This window comes from Lactuca saligna, chromosome 3 (assembly GCF_052625555.1).
Source record: "Lactuca saligna cultivar CGN05327 chromosome 3, ASM5262555v1, whole genome shotgun sequence".
In the NCBI taxonomy this organism is placed as follows: Eukaryota; Viridiplantae; Streptophyta; class Magnoliopsida; order Asterales; family Asteraceae; genus Lactuca; species Lactuca saligna.
The window spans coordinates 28,800,648-28,814,769 of NC_136419.1; the positions used below are offsets into that span (position 1 = coordinate 28,800,648).

General features: G+C 34.9%; 3 protein-coding genes across 3 annotated transcripts; 1 reads left to right on the forward strand and 2 right to left on the reverse strand.

Moving 5' to 3' along the window:
* Positions 1–2,985: 2,985 nt before the first annotated feature.
* LOC145034932 (uncharacterized) lies at positions 2,986–4,679 on the reverse strand. The gene is made up of 2 exons (XM_078983498.1): positions 3,529–4,679; positions 2,986–3,447 (listed from the first exon to the last, which is right to left on the reverse strand). The coding sequence occupies exons 1-2, from the start codon at positions 4,337–4,339 to the stop codon at positions 3,122–3,124; spliced, it is 1,137 nt and encodes a 378-aa protein (XP_078839624.1). The 5' UTR covers positions 4,340–4,679; the 3' UTR covers positions 2,986–3,121.
* Positions 4,664–6,142, forward strand: LOC145034931 (F-box only protein 6-like). The gene is made up of 2 exons (XM_078983496.1): positions 4,664–4,925; positions 4,997–6,142. Exons 1-2 carry the CDS (start codon positions 4,768–4,770, stop codon positions 6,108–6,110), a joined length of 1,272 nt encoding a protein of 423 aa, XP_078839622.1. The 5' UTR covers positions 4,664–4,767; the 3' UTR covers positions 6,111–6,142.
* A 71-nt stretch (positions 6,143–6,213) lies between these two features.
* On the reverse strand, positions 6,214–7,603 carry LOC145034933 (uncharacterized). Its single transcript, XM_078983499.1, has 3 exons — positions 7,446–7,603; positions 6,478–6,634; positions 6,214–6,364 (listed from the first exon to the last, which is right to left on the reverse strand). Exons 1-3 carry the CDS (start codon positions 7,446–7,448, stop codon positions 6,318–6,320), a joined length of 207 nt encoding a protein of 68 aa, XP_078839625.1. The 5' UTR covers positions 7,449–7,603; the 3' UTR covers positions 6,214–6,317.
* Positions 7,604–14,122: the final 6,519 nt, after the last annotated feature.

Sequence of the window (14,122 nt, forward strand, 5' to 3'; positions counted from 1 at the left end):
CTCTTTAGTCAATTGTGTTAGTCGACATTAGGTTTAGAGTTTGGGTTGTAAACGAAAATCAGTGGTTCTCTTCAGTCGATACTCGATTGAGATAGTTTTTTCCCGATGATTTTTTAGAAAACAAAACAAAAAAAACAGTTCTCAAGGCGGTTGAACCGGCCTTTTGGACTGGTTACACCGCGGGTCGAAGAAAACTGGCGGTTTTTCCGGTTTAAGGGACAAACGGTTTTCGGGGGTAAAGAACCAAAACCACGACCGGTTCCCGGTTGAACCGATTCAACCGGCCAGTGCGGTCCCATTTTCAAAACAATAGATGAGACCTTTTTCACTAAAACACAAAATAAAACTAAAATCCACCTCACATCTCACCCATCCTCTTCTTCCACAAAGCTTTTTGTATCTCCCATTTACAGAAACCAGTCACCACTCTTCCTCAAACAACTTAAGATTAAACTTTATCATAATCGACTCAAAAGACACTCATTTTTTCTCCATATGAGGTTCATATAAATACATAGGTCTATACGACATCAAAAACTTTGACCAAACAATCAACACATTCAGAAGTGAACGTCTCGTATGAGGTCTGAACTCAAGAATGACATCAAATATGTGCAGAATAATATATATGCCATACAACACACCAGGAACAACAATATTAACACCTCTGACTCTAAGAAACGATTTTGGATCCCGATGTTGTCCAACGAGAATATTATGACCGGTCATGAGTGTAGGAAAGTAATTCTCACAAAGCAGAAGGCTCTTAATAGATCGAAGATATACATCAGCGCAAACAAGGTGAAGTTGTTGGATTTGATATCGTTGTTGATGTCGGAAGTGTCGATGGCATTGGCGAAGAGATGCTAGCCTCTGTCTCGCAATACACCATGGAAGATCTTAACCAAATCATTTGCATATCTATTTGTCAAGAACACGAACCATGGAAGGAAGAGAGAGGGAGCGGGGTATCTTCCCCTCACCCCCTAAATCACACTTAGAGTATGGTGTTTCTGGGTGCGGTTCCTGCTTCCACTTATTTTTCATTCACCAATACTTCATACACCTAGATTAGAAGCTTTTGATTTTATGTTAATTAAATCTTAACATCTTCGATCTACAATAAATAAAATTAGCTGGATTAGAAGCATTTTGATTTTATGTTAATTAAATCGTAACATCTTGGATCTACAATAAATGAAATTAATGGCTAATTTTCCGAAAAAAAGAAAATATCCATTTCAAAAGTTCACCGTCGCTATATACTTTAAAGGGAAAATGACTTGTAAGGGTAATGATGTTTTACCCGTGTTCACATTATACCATTAACGTTTTTTTTTAACACAAAATACCATTAAAATGTTTTTTCTGTACATACTTTACCATTGTTAACCGGATACAATAGGTATCCCGGTAATTTATTTATTAAAAAAAAAAAAACAAATTATGTGGAAAATACGTGGCTCACCCCTCTCCATTAAACACCCTCACCCTCACCCTCAACACCCCGTTGTGTAATTTTCTCAGTCGAAGTTGAGATCATGGCTGGTCCATCTAATGCTTCCTCCTCCTCTACGTACACCTCCAACACCAGATCGAAGAAAATCAAGTCAAAATCGAAACTTGATTTTGCAAATCCCTGTGATTGTGGCTACCCTTCTCGTATCTGGACTTCAACGACCAAAGATAATCCTGGAAAAGAGTTTAGGGTTTGCCCTAATTCAACGGTATGTCGGGTTTATTCTATATGTAGTAAGGTCTTTCAATAATTTTCGTATATTTGTTTTAGGATAACCCAGAAATTAAATGCAAATTCTGGGAATGGGTTAATGAAGAAGATACAGTCAACAAGAAGAAAAGAGATGAAGTGAGAGCACAATCCTGTGAAGTAAGGGCACAATCTTGTGAAGTGAGGATTGCAATTATGGACCATGATTTCAATATTTACAAAAAGAAGACAGATGAAGAATTTGATAAGATAATTAGAAAAATTAGCAGTCTCAAAACATATGTAATTGTGTTGTTTATGTTGTTTGTAGTATCACTTTTAAGGGCATAAATGTCAAATTGTAATCGGATATTATGGTTGTTTTGCTGAATATGATTGAATGAACATGTTCTGCTGAATACGATTGAATGGACATGTTTAGCTTAAGTTTGAATATGATTTAATCTTAAGTACAAACAACATTGAATGAGCATTCATGCATTGTCTTATTAGGGTAATAATGTGCAAAATGTTACCCCTGTACAAACAACTTTGCAGAATTTTACCTCTTAATGTGCAGAAGGGCATAATGGTCAAAATGAAGGGCATAATGGTAAAAATATGATTTAATGTGAGTAATGGTAAAAATAACTTTGCAAACAACTTTGCAGAATCTTTTGTTTGAATATGATTTAATGTGAGTAATGGTAAAAATAATGTGCAGAATGTTACCCTTGTACAAACAACTCTTGTACAAACAACTATGCAGAATCTTGTGTTTGAATAATGGTCAAAATGCAGAATCTTGCAGAATTTTACCTCTTAATGTGCAGAAGGGCATAATGGTCAAAATGAAGGGCATAATGGTAAAAATATGATTTAATGTGAGTAATGGTAAAAATAACTTTGCAAACAACTTTGCAGAATCTTTTGTTTGAATACGATTTAATGTGAGTAATGGTAAAAATAATGTGCAGAATGTTACCCTTGTACAAACAACTCTTGTACAAACAACTATGCAGAATCTTGTGTTTGAATAATGGTCAAAATGCAGAATCTTGCAGAATTTTACCTCTTAATGTGCAGAAGGGCATAATGGTCAAAATGAAGGGCATAATGGTCAAAATGAAGGGCATAATGTGCAGAATCTTGTGTTTGAATATGATCTAATGTGAATAATGGTAAAAAATAATATGAAGGGCATAATGGTCAAAAACAAGGAATCATATGTAAAAGCAACATTGAACGATGTAGATTATATTTAAAGGGTAATAACAAACAAAAGCACTGTTTTTAATGTGCATATTTACATCAAAAGACAAGCATGGTTTTTAGCAAAAGACAAGCATAGTAATTTCATCCTTAAACAAACAAAAGCACAGTTTTTAATGTGCAGATTTACATCAAAGGGAATCATTCCAGTGTAACAGGTTTATTCACACTTAAACCACATCCATCCTTGGTGTTGACCACCCTACTTAATGCCACTTTAGTGATCCTCTCTGAGTATTTCCTTTTCCTCTTCAATGGTTGTGCTCTTTGTTCAACTTCAACAACGGGTTGTGCAGCAGGTTCCTCAACTTGTCCCTGATCAGGTTCATCACCATCTTCAGCCAGCTCTTCAATCTCAGATTCATACTCATTTTCAACTTCATCCATCTCTTCAATCTCAAATTCAGACTCATCCTCAACATCAGGAACATGTTTACCCTTCTTCTTTTTGGCTTTAGTACTTGGTCCTACATTAAAATTTATAATGCATTAATAGATAATACTTATATTTTTTTTGGTAAATGAATGATACTTGATATGAAAAAAACCTTCTTTGGACAATGGACATGTTATTTTGTTGTGTCCTGGTTCTCTACAGATGCTGCATTTTGTAATAGCCCCTTTCTTGCTAATAGTATGACGACCTTCTTTTTCTGAAGCAGCCTTCTTCCTGTTGACTTTAGGTCTGCCAGGTAATCTTTTAAGTTCTTGAGGGTTACAAAACCTCATACCAAGGATGGGTTGCATTGTATCCCATTTCTGAGTTGAGTCATGATAAGGGTAAATTGGGGCTTCTTTGGTTCCATTATCTGAATCATCATCCTCATCAACAAACTCATCTCTAGGGACAACACTAATATAGTTAAGAAAGGGATCATCAGATTTAGTCAATGGTATTACCTCTTCATCGGGTTCATGATCAACAGATAGAGCATCAGACATGACCGAGTCTTTATCTTCATCAGAGCTTTCACTATCAACATTTTTTTCTTCCTTTTCTTCCTCTATCCAGTCAAGCACCGAATCGTTGTAGTGATCAATATATACATTAATCTTTCCCTCGTTACCATGTGCAACATCAAGAAACCTCCTGTAGTCATCATCGTTTTTCAGTGGTGTCAACCCATCACGCATTGACTTATGCCCAAGACAGTAGTAGACAACAGGACACTTCCCCTTTGTGACATCCTCAAGAACATGAATGAACTCCTTGAAATTTAATCCACCAAAATCGACATCTGTAATTGACGTTTTTTGATTCAGGTAGTATATAAGATGAGGAATGGGGGAAAACATTCCATCGTAATGAACATCTACTTGAATGTAAGTTGATCCTTTTGCATTAGATGGACCAGCCATGATCGATCTCAACTTCGACTGAGAAAATTACACAACGGGGTGTTAGAGGGTGAGGGTGAGGGTATTTAATGGAGAGGGGTGAGCCACGTATTTTCCACATAATTTGTTTTTTTTTTTTTTAATAAATAAATTACCGGGATACCTATTGTATCCGGTTACCAATGGTAAAGTATGTACAGCAAAAACATTTTAATGGTATTTTGTGTTAAAAAAAAACGTTAATTGTATAATGTGAACACTGGTAAAACATTATTACCCTTACAAGTCATTTTCCCTACTTTAAATTCATGTAAGCAACTAATCAGATTCTTTGTTTCTATGGTGATCCACTATCTCCATAATATTTTAATCTAATTCAATTGTAATGCTTTCTGTGAATAAGTCATGGAGACCTAAAGAACAACAACACTAAATATCGGAGTTAACAAATGTTCCGGCAGCTTATCAGTCAAGTTCAAGACCTCGTAGATCTCCATGGCTTTCCTCCTCCTCCATCGCCTCCAGTTGCCCCGCCGTCGTATTTCTTTCATTCTCAACCTCCAACGACACTGCCACCTCCGTCGCCGTCACAACTTCATGACGACAGGTTCTTCTATTTATGCCCTTATTTAATATTCACCCAATTATTGAGATCGATTCTAATTTAATGAAAGCCAGGAAATCAAAGAGAGCTCCAAACGAGCTAAAACGAATCGAAACTTGTGGTTCAAAATCAAACGAGACCATGGAAGAGATCTGGAGATACTTCCCGGACGACTTATACGAGGTTGTCATCGCAAGACTTCCGGTTGCCGCATTCTTCCGTTTCCGATCAGTTTGCCGGAACTGGAACTCCTTACTGACTTCCGACGGCTTCACCCGTCAATGTTCTCAATTCCGGCCACCCCAACCTTGGTTTTACACCATAACGCATGAAAACGTCAACTCAGGAGCTATGTACGACCCAGTCTTAAGAAAATGGCACCACCCGATTCTCCCCAAAATACCCACAAACACCATTTTTTTCCCGGTGGCTTCCGCCGGTGGTCTCCTCTGTTTTCTCGACATCGGACATGGAACCTTCTATGTGTGCAACCCTCTAACCAGTTCCTTCAAAGAATTACCCACTAGATCGGCGAAAGTCTGGCAAAGAGTAGCTGTCGGAATGATTAGTGAAAAATCAAGTGGGGCATATAAGATCATGTGGCTTTCCTCTAATGGCGAGTACGAGGTTTACAATTCCAGAAACGACAGGTGGCAACGCCTAGGAACCATGCCGGAATGTATCAAGCTACCATTATCGTTAAACTTAACTTTACAGGTTGTTGCGGCAGATGGGTGGTTGTATTTTCTAAGGTCGGATCCGGATGGGATAGTGTCGTTTGAAATGGATTCCGGAGTTTGGAAGGAATACCTGATTCCATTCCCGCCGGAATCGAGGGACCATGCGTTGACGGAATGTGGAGGACGGATTATGATGGTGGGGGTGGTAACGAAGGGTCCCGCTAGCTGTGTTTGTGTATGGGAGCTTCAGAAGATGACGGTCTTGTGGACGGAGGTTGACAGAATGCCAAATGTTTTGTGCTTGGAGTTGTATGGAAAGCACGTTAAGTTGTCTTGTTTGGGTAACGGAGGATTGGTTATGTTTTCTCTTGAATCTAAAATGACGAATCGATTGATTACTTATGACATTTTGAAGAAGGAATGGTTGAAGGTAAATGGTTGTGTGCGGAAGGGAGTACGGATTGTCTGTGGGACTGCGTTTCATCCATCCTTAACAGCAATCGCTTGATAATCAAATCGTTACATTTCTTGTATTTTTCATTTCCATATCATTTTCGACTTTCATTTGTGCATGTTATTAATTATGGTGTGCGAAGATGAAAACAAAAAAGTAAAAACCCAAATGGTTTAAATTCCAGCGTTTTGTTTTGTGTGATAAAAAAGAGAATTACAAACTAGAAACTACAGTTAACAAATGGTTGAATTTTGAGGATCTTCAAGGCATTCCACCAGTTGTAGCTGTCCTGATGATCTGAAACAGAGCTGGATGATTACACAAGAAAAGCAAAATTAGAATTAATTTTTTTTCTAAATGGACAAGTAGAGAGAATGAGTCAAATTTTGAATTTTTGTATGGAGTGAGTATGAGTCTTTACATGATCCGATGACGACAAATATAAAGAAGCCAAGCATAATAGGGCCAACTGGATATGTATTCCCCTTTTTGGTGGATGTTTCAGGGACAGATCCACGCCTGTTGATGTTCTTATCGAACTTCCCCACCTTCCTTTCAGCAAGACGCTTTGACGTTGTCTGTAACACAAATATGCAAAAGAAATTAATGATGTTTGTTAGACTTTGACTTGTGTAATCAAAAATGAAATTTCACTATTGAAAATTGCAATGACAGGGGATACTGAGTAGATGGTTATTTTATTTAATTTCTAATACTGAACATGCTTTCCATTGATGTTTCCAATATCTACAACTTATTTTATCACATTTCCATTTTTAAAAGTTTATACATTCCAATTTTATTTGGATGTGTTCTTCAAAGGTACACATAATCATCTCAAAAAAAAAAAAAAAAAATCATGCAATGCTTATCATCAAAATGAGCAAGACAGGTTATGCGAAACTATATCCTTGGTTAATAATAGAGGATCCATAACATACTTAATAGAATGTCATAATTCTCACTACTTATGACTCAAAATTTGCTAAAAACACAGAAATTCCTAATTTGATGAGTTGAATTTGATTTTGATTGTAGAAATATGTTATATAGCAATACCAGTACACACCAGATGGATCCAACCTAATAACATAAACCTTCGTAGGTGGTATCTGAGCGATTTTTTTTCCATAATTCATGATAAAATTGGATCGAGAGTTGAAACTCTAAAAACAAATGGAACCATATCGAAAACAGCACTACAAACGTGATCCTTAAATTATATATATTTGATTTCTAAATTGGATAGTATTACAAGAAGAAAACCAAAATCAAAGAACTACAGCGATAACACAGAAGAATGTAAGTAGGTCGTTTTGATCTTATAGATAAAAGAATGATGTTGAATTATGAATGAAAAAATGCAGAAACTAAGATCCATAACATTACCATGATTGTGTACGGAGATCGGAGAGACACCGGAGAAAGTCAAAGGTTATCGCTATTGTTTCCGGTGAGGCTACGACACGGAAGAACTATAATGCTTTGCTTACAAACTTTGTCTATGCAGTGCAGGTTTGGTTTTGGTTGCATATTTATTACGTAAATCTTCAGAAAGGGGAGGTTGAAGTTTGGTGTTGACTTTCGAAAGATAAAAAGACTAGTATTCTGTATTCCACGTCTAGCGTCCCCATTGGTTGAAACACGTATCTTGACAACGTGTCATACAGCTATTGGAGGAAACCGACGTGCGTACGCGTGATTGTAGTAAGTCCGGTCGAACTTGGACGTTTAAGCGTTCAAACCCCACAAAACGTTGCTCGTGTGTCAGGACGGTTGTAGTTTTTCTTTTATTTAAAGTTAAGAACAACCATTATGGCATTATCTTTCACCATTATATATAGATTTTTTTTGTTAAAGTTATTATCTTATCAAATTTATAAAAAAAAAAGTCCATTATTTATTTATTTATTTATTTTTTTTTTGTGATGGCAATAAGGTCTACTATATATTTTGATCTTGATCTTGATCAATCATTCTTTGAATATGATCACCATTAGTATTATTGACCATTTATGTTTGATACGTTTTAATAAAATCGAAAAAAATAAACAACGTAATAAAATTAGAAAAGTAATAAAATAGGTTATATATTTTATTTAAAATATTGTTTATATGTTTTCCAAATAGTTAAAAAAATAACATATGATTTAAGAATGTTATAAAGTAAAAATAACTATATATCTAGAAATCATAAAATTTAGTTATAATAAAAAGAATACATTTATTTTTTAAAAAAATAAAATTATTCATTTAATTGAAGTTTTATAAATATAAAAAATTTGTTAAAGAGTATATAAATAAAAATAATTGATAATTACAAATTATATATCATATCATTTATCAAGCAAAGGTATTATATATATATATATATATATATATATATATATATATATATATATATATATATATATATATATATATATATGTTCAAATGTTTTTGACAAATATTGTGTGCCTTCAACAACCAATCAGAATTAAGAAAAAATAAAGTCAATACTAAATCATAAAAGGGTATAATAGTAATCTTAATTATGATAAATATGGTAAATAATTAAAATCATTAATACCCTTTAAATATGGAAATTCTGTTAATAAACACTACAAAATCACAAAACAAATCCCTTTATTCGACATCTTCCTCTTCTAACCCTAGCCCAAAGTCGACTCTCCCTGTTTCTCTTAAAATCATCATGCATCACCACCATCATTTTGTTCTCTGTTTACAGGCCCCGAAAACATTTCTTCTCTTCTTATTTCGACACCACTAGAACAGCAGCACCATCCCACACCACGATCGAACCACCAGCTTTATGAATCGGAGAACCACTAGCTGCGAAATTTCTAGGGTTTGTCCACTTGTTGCTGCCGAGAAGATAATAACTTTTGTGAGTTTTTTTATTGTTTAGAATTTCATAAACTTCATCTGTATCTATGTGCAATTCATTGGATGAAATTAAACCAACTTCATCTATTTCGTACTTTTGTGAGTTTTTTCATTGTTTAAAATTTCACCAGCTTCGTCTGTATATATTTCACAATTCGTTGGATGAAATTGGATTAAATAGTTTGTCTAATAATCATTGAGTTATATTTGGATTAGTTGTTGTGTTTGTTCCTTTTTCTTCTATTATGTTACTCTTATGCACATAATTTAGTGTATCACAATCTCGTTCCTGATTGTTTAATTCATATGGACATTATAGATTTTGTTAATGTAAACACCTTCAAATGTTTCATTTACAAAGAATTTGGTTTATTCTGATAAAATTTTAGCATTTATATGTTGATAATGCATTCTAATAGAATTTTACTGTTGTATTATAATAGAATTTTACTGTTGCATTGTAATATAATTTTATTATTGCATTATAATAGATTTTTAGTTGATAAGTGTGCATTTTAATAGAATTTTACTGTTACATTCTAATAGATATATTCAGCCAGAATGTATTATATGTATTCTGTCATATTCTATATAGAATGTATCATATTCTATATATTCTACAAGAATATATAAAGTGATAGTTTATTGCAAGTAACATGTTTTTAACCATTATTAGTTTTTGTTGTATTTATGATAGGAATTGCTAGAAGAATGCGTTGAAGAACTAATAGGAATAACTTGAAGAATGAATAAAGTTTGATCATACCCACAATTTAAGAATGTTGTTATTTTTTAACAATTTTATTTATTTTGTTGATATTCTTTTAAAATATATATAATTATATTAAAATGTATAAGACTTTTAGTCTGTACGAATATGTATGAATTTGTATTTAAGTTTGAATGTATAAAAATATATTAGAATGTTCTTATTTTTCAACCACAGATTCAAAAAATTTGTTATTCTTTAATAATATTCTAATAGAATAGAATTCTGAAAGAGCATCATTCTAACAAAAAAAAGTTCTGACAGAATAAAATCAGTTATATTTACAAATTATGTTATAATTAAAAGTGAATTAATTAAAAAAATTCAGATATTTAAAATTATGAGAATTAATTATCCCTAAAAATCCGAAAATTTCCTTTTATAATTGTAGTTAATTGTCCAAAATACCCTTTTGCTAAAATTTGTGTGATTATATGGTACATGCTATCCCACTGTAATATCATACACTCTCAAATCATGTTTATTGATTAATTTCATCCGTTGGTCCAGATCTGTGCATTATGGCACACAATAATTAATAAAAACAAAATAACCTAACCCTGTATATATATATATATATATATATATATATATATATATATATATATTAACGACAAATCTAATCTACTATTAAACTACTTTTTAATTTCATCTATCCATGACGAGTCTTAAACCATCAACTTCAAGCAAAAGCATCATATCTGATGGAAAGAAAAGCAATCAAGAAGAAAAATTTTTCTGACATTGACTCCCCTCAACGTCGTGGTAACTACGACCCCCCCCCCTATTTCTTTTTCCTCCGTTGTGAGCCAAATTGTTACCCTTTGTTGCCCCTATAACGTTCCATAACAAGTATAACGATCGATTTTTTGACCGTTAGAGAACGGCTAATATGTAATAAATAAATAAATTTTGTATTTTACATATAAATACACATACAAACATAAAATTTTAACCACACAATGTTTCTCATCTTCATTCTATTTTCAACTTAAAAAAATCCACTTTTCCTTTCAACCAAATATGGAGCAAAACCCGAACACCCTGCCTCCAAACCCAAACACATCCATCCCGATGGGTTTCACACAATACATAAGTTATATGAACCTACTCAACTCAAACAGACCCCCAATGCAATTTGCTACATCTCCTTACATGCAACAAAACTCAAATCTTCAACAAAACCTTTTCAGTGCTTTCACTTCCATGCAACAAACAACCACACAACCACCACCAGAAACTGTTCCTGAAACACAAGCAGGACGCAGTCGAAAAGGGAGAAGGAAAGGGAAGGCAATTGCGGATACGGAAGAAGATCCTCCACTACGGTGGACACCAGAGGAGGAGTATGCTTTGGCAGTGGCATGGTGCGGGACTTCAAAGAATTCAACCCTAGGAAATGATATGCGGAGAGATGGGTTTGGGGAAGTTCTGCTCGGAAAATTCCACATGCTTACGAAGAAACAGCCATATCACAATATCGATATTCTTAGTAGTAAGTGGACTCAAATTAGTCGCCGGTGCACCAAGTTTAATGAGATTTTCATGAGACTAGACTCGCAAAGGCAAACTAGTGCGAATAATTTTGATGTTTATAAAGCCACAAGGGAACAATATCAAGGGGAAATAGGGAACGCTTTTGAGTTTGAAAAAATATGGGAGATTGTTAGACTAGATCCAAAATGAAATAAGATGTTAACATCAGGGGAGGCACAATCAAAGAGGTCTCGCAATTCTAATTCATTTGACGTTTTCGATGCACAAAATGAACATCGACCTCAACGAACGCACGGATGATATCCCCGACAACATCAAAAGAGATCTCCCCTCTCCCACGCTAACCGATCTGACGCGACAAAGCAAAATGTGCTCAATGTCACGCGGACGAAATTGATAGAAGAGCACAAGAGTTGGCGGAAATGAAAGCAAAGTTTGTCCAACACAATATGTGTAACATCCCGGGTTTCTAGGTATTTTCAAATCCTTCTTTGGTTATTATCTTTGTCATTTTAGTCCTTGGGAATAGAAGGTTGTAGCCATAGGATGCCCTAATGGAAATTTTGTAATTTTGGTAAGCAGGAGTACGCTAAGCGTATATCAGGGTACACTAAGCGTACTAGGACGCGCCCTAGTACACTGTGCGTACACTTGTGTACGTTGGGCGTACTCTTGTCTGGATGAAAACCCTAATATTTAGGGTTTGGGTGGTATATAAGTGTCTTTATAACTCATTTCTCCCAACATTTTCAGCCTCCATATCCTTAGGACGTTTTCCAAGACCTTAGCCTTGTGTGTGTGAGTTGGAGTGTGTGAGAAGATTGTTTGTGTTGAGAATAAGAATAATAAGAAGAAGAGATTTATTGAAGAACCTTGGTGTGGATTCAAGCTGTGGATCTGAGACCTTTATCTCCTTGGGAAGCTGTAGAAGGTAAAAAGCTTTTTCCTTTACTTGTATTTCCCCTATGATCTTGCATGGAAAGTTTTATGTGTGCTTAAGTCCCTTTTCTTGGTCTTGATGAGTTGAGCTACTCTAAGACCAAAGGATCTGTCCTTTCAGAAGATTCAGGGTGTTTTAGGTCATAAAAATGCTATCTTGGCTCAATTAGTGGTTGCATGCATGTTATAAAGGTCTTATGTGGTTAAGAAAAGCAAGGGTTTTGAGGTTAGGGACATATTGGGCATGCATAACCATAAAGTAGGAAACTTTATGGTTTCGGACACCTTTTTGGGTGTAGATCTGACTTGGGACATCTGGATGTGACGTATTAAGATCTTAATGAAGACTTGCATGGCCACGACATATGTTAGGCGTACTAAGGAGCATGCCAGGCGTAGGTGGTCAACGACATGCTTTCTAGTCAAGGTGGGTACACTAAGCATACAGCTGAGTATTTGGGCCATCTGTTGGGTTTAACTACTTTGGGCTTCGAGTATTTGGGTCATTTGTTGGGCTTTAATGCTTGGGCCCTAATGGACCATTTGGATAAGTGTGTATTAGGATAATTAGAGGGTTAGATCTTTAAGTGAGGCTCAATAAAGGGTTTGGGCCCAATTTGGAAATTTGGGCCAATAATAGGCCTTGAAGTATTTGGACCTTTTGGATCTAAGATTTTGACTTGGGCCTTGGCCTAATTATGGAAAGGGTAAATAGAAAATTACCCTATGTTTGGGCCCTTAGTCAATAGTGATATCCCAATTGTTGATTAGGTGTTTGTTTGTTGTGATAGTTCGGGATTTTCGGTGAGTCGGCAGTCGGAGGTTTCAGTTCAGTTCAACATTGTGAGGTGAGTCTCCCTCACTATAATTTTGGTTCGAAGGCACCAAGTTCGGCCCATTTGTTTGATAACTTGATATTGTTGATATGTTGAGAATGATGAAAGACCCACACTGTCGTATTTCTGAAAGACCCAAGGTTTCATACGTGATAATTGTTACTCCAAAACATGCTACATGCATTTTCATAAAAACAATATTTTACATTGATAAAGTGATTACAAACTACTGGATACAAACCGACTATTACAAAGTGTTATATATTACATAACATCCCAAGATACTATAATTTTTACATACATGAGTACAAAATACAATAGTTTCAAATTGTTCAAAATCTTCCAACAGTATATGATTATATTGGTTACTTATCTCCTACGATTTGTTAAACATTGAGAGGGGTAAGTGGTGACGCTTAGTGAGTTCAATAATAGATACAATATCGCGTTATGCCATATACTTATATATATATATATACACACACACACACACACACACACACACACACTTCAATATGGTAGAAGCAAAGAGGAACAAAGAACAACAAAGGCATATGTGAATCATGTGATAAACTTTGCATATCAATCAATGATTTGATTTAAAGATACACAATCAATGAGACATAACAATTTATATACTTGATATACATCAATAAAGCTTCGGGCAACATAGCATAGAAGACATACAACTTCTGATTAACATTTTGGTAGATTTCAGGCTTATAGCCTTGTCTAACCATCTGTCAATGCCATAGAACAGAAGTCATTCTCTTATGGAGACATGCTCTACATGGCCAGATGCTACATACCAGTACCAATGTGAATCTAAGTCCTTTCACTGATCACATGGTCAAAGGTATTACTTTGCTATTAAAATAGTGAATAACAATAACACAGGAAAATAACCCAGAATAATAACATTGAAAAGAACATAGCACATATAACACATAACATACAATTGTTCCTATATATTGAACTCACCGTGAAATAATTAGGGATTAAAATAGTAATTTGTGCAACACTTTGTTATAATAAATAGGTTTCGTCATTAAAAACCGGGAGATTTATTGAAAACCGGGCCCTGTGATGGTTGGGCTTCAAACCGAAAAGATAAATTTATCGGGCTTCTCGGGCATTT

Coding starts and splice junctions, on each gene's coding strand:
- LOC145034931 (XM_078983496.1), top strand. CDS start 4,768: ATGTTCCGGCAGCTTATCAGTCAAGTTCAAGACCTCGTAGATCTCCAT. Junction 4,926..4,996: donor TCACAACTTCATGACGACAG/GTTCTTCTATTT, acceptor AATGAAAGCCAG/GAAATCAAAGAGAGCTCCAA.
- LOC145034933 (XM_078983499.1), bottom strand. Junction 6,365..6,477: donor ATTTGTCGTCATCGGATCAT/GTAAAGACTCAT, acceptor GTAATCATCCAG/CTCTGTTTCAGATCATCAGG.
- LOC145034932 (XM_078983498.1), bottom strand. CDS start 4,339: ATGGCTGGTCCATCTAATGCAAAAGGATCAACTTACATTCAAGTAGAT. Junction 3,448..3,528: donor ATGTCCATTGTCCAAAGAAG/GTTTTTTTCATA, acceptor ATTTTAATGTAG/GACCAAGTACTAAAGCCAAA.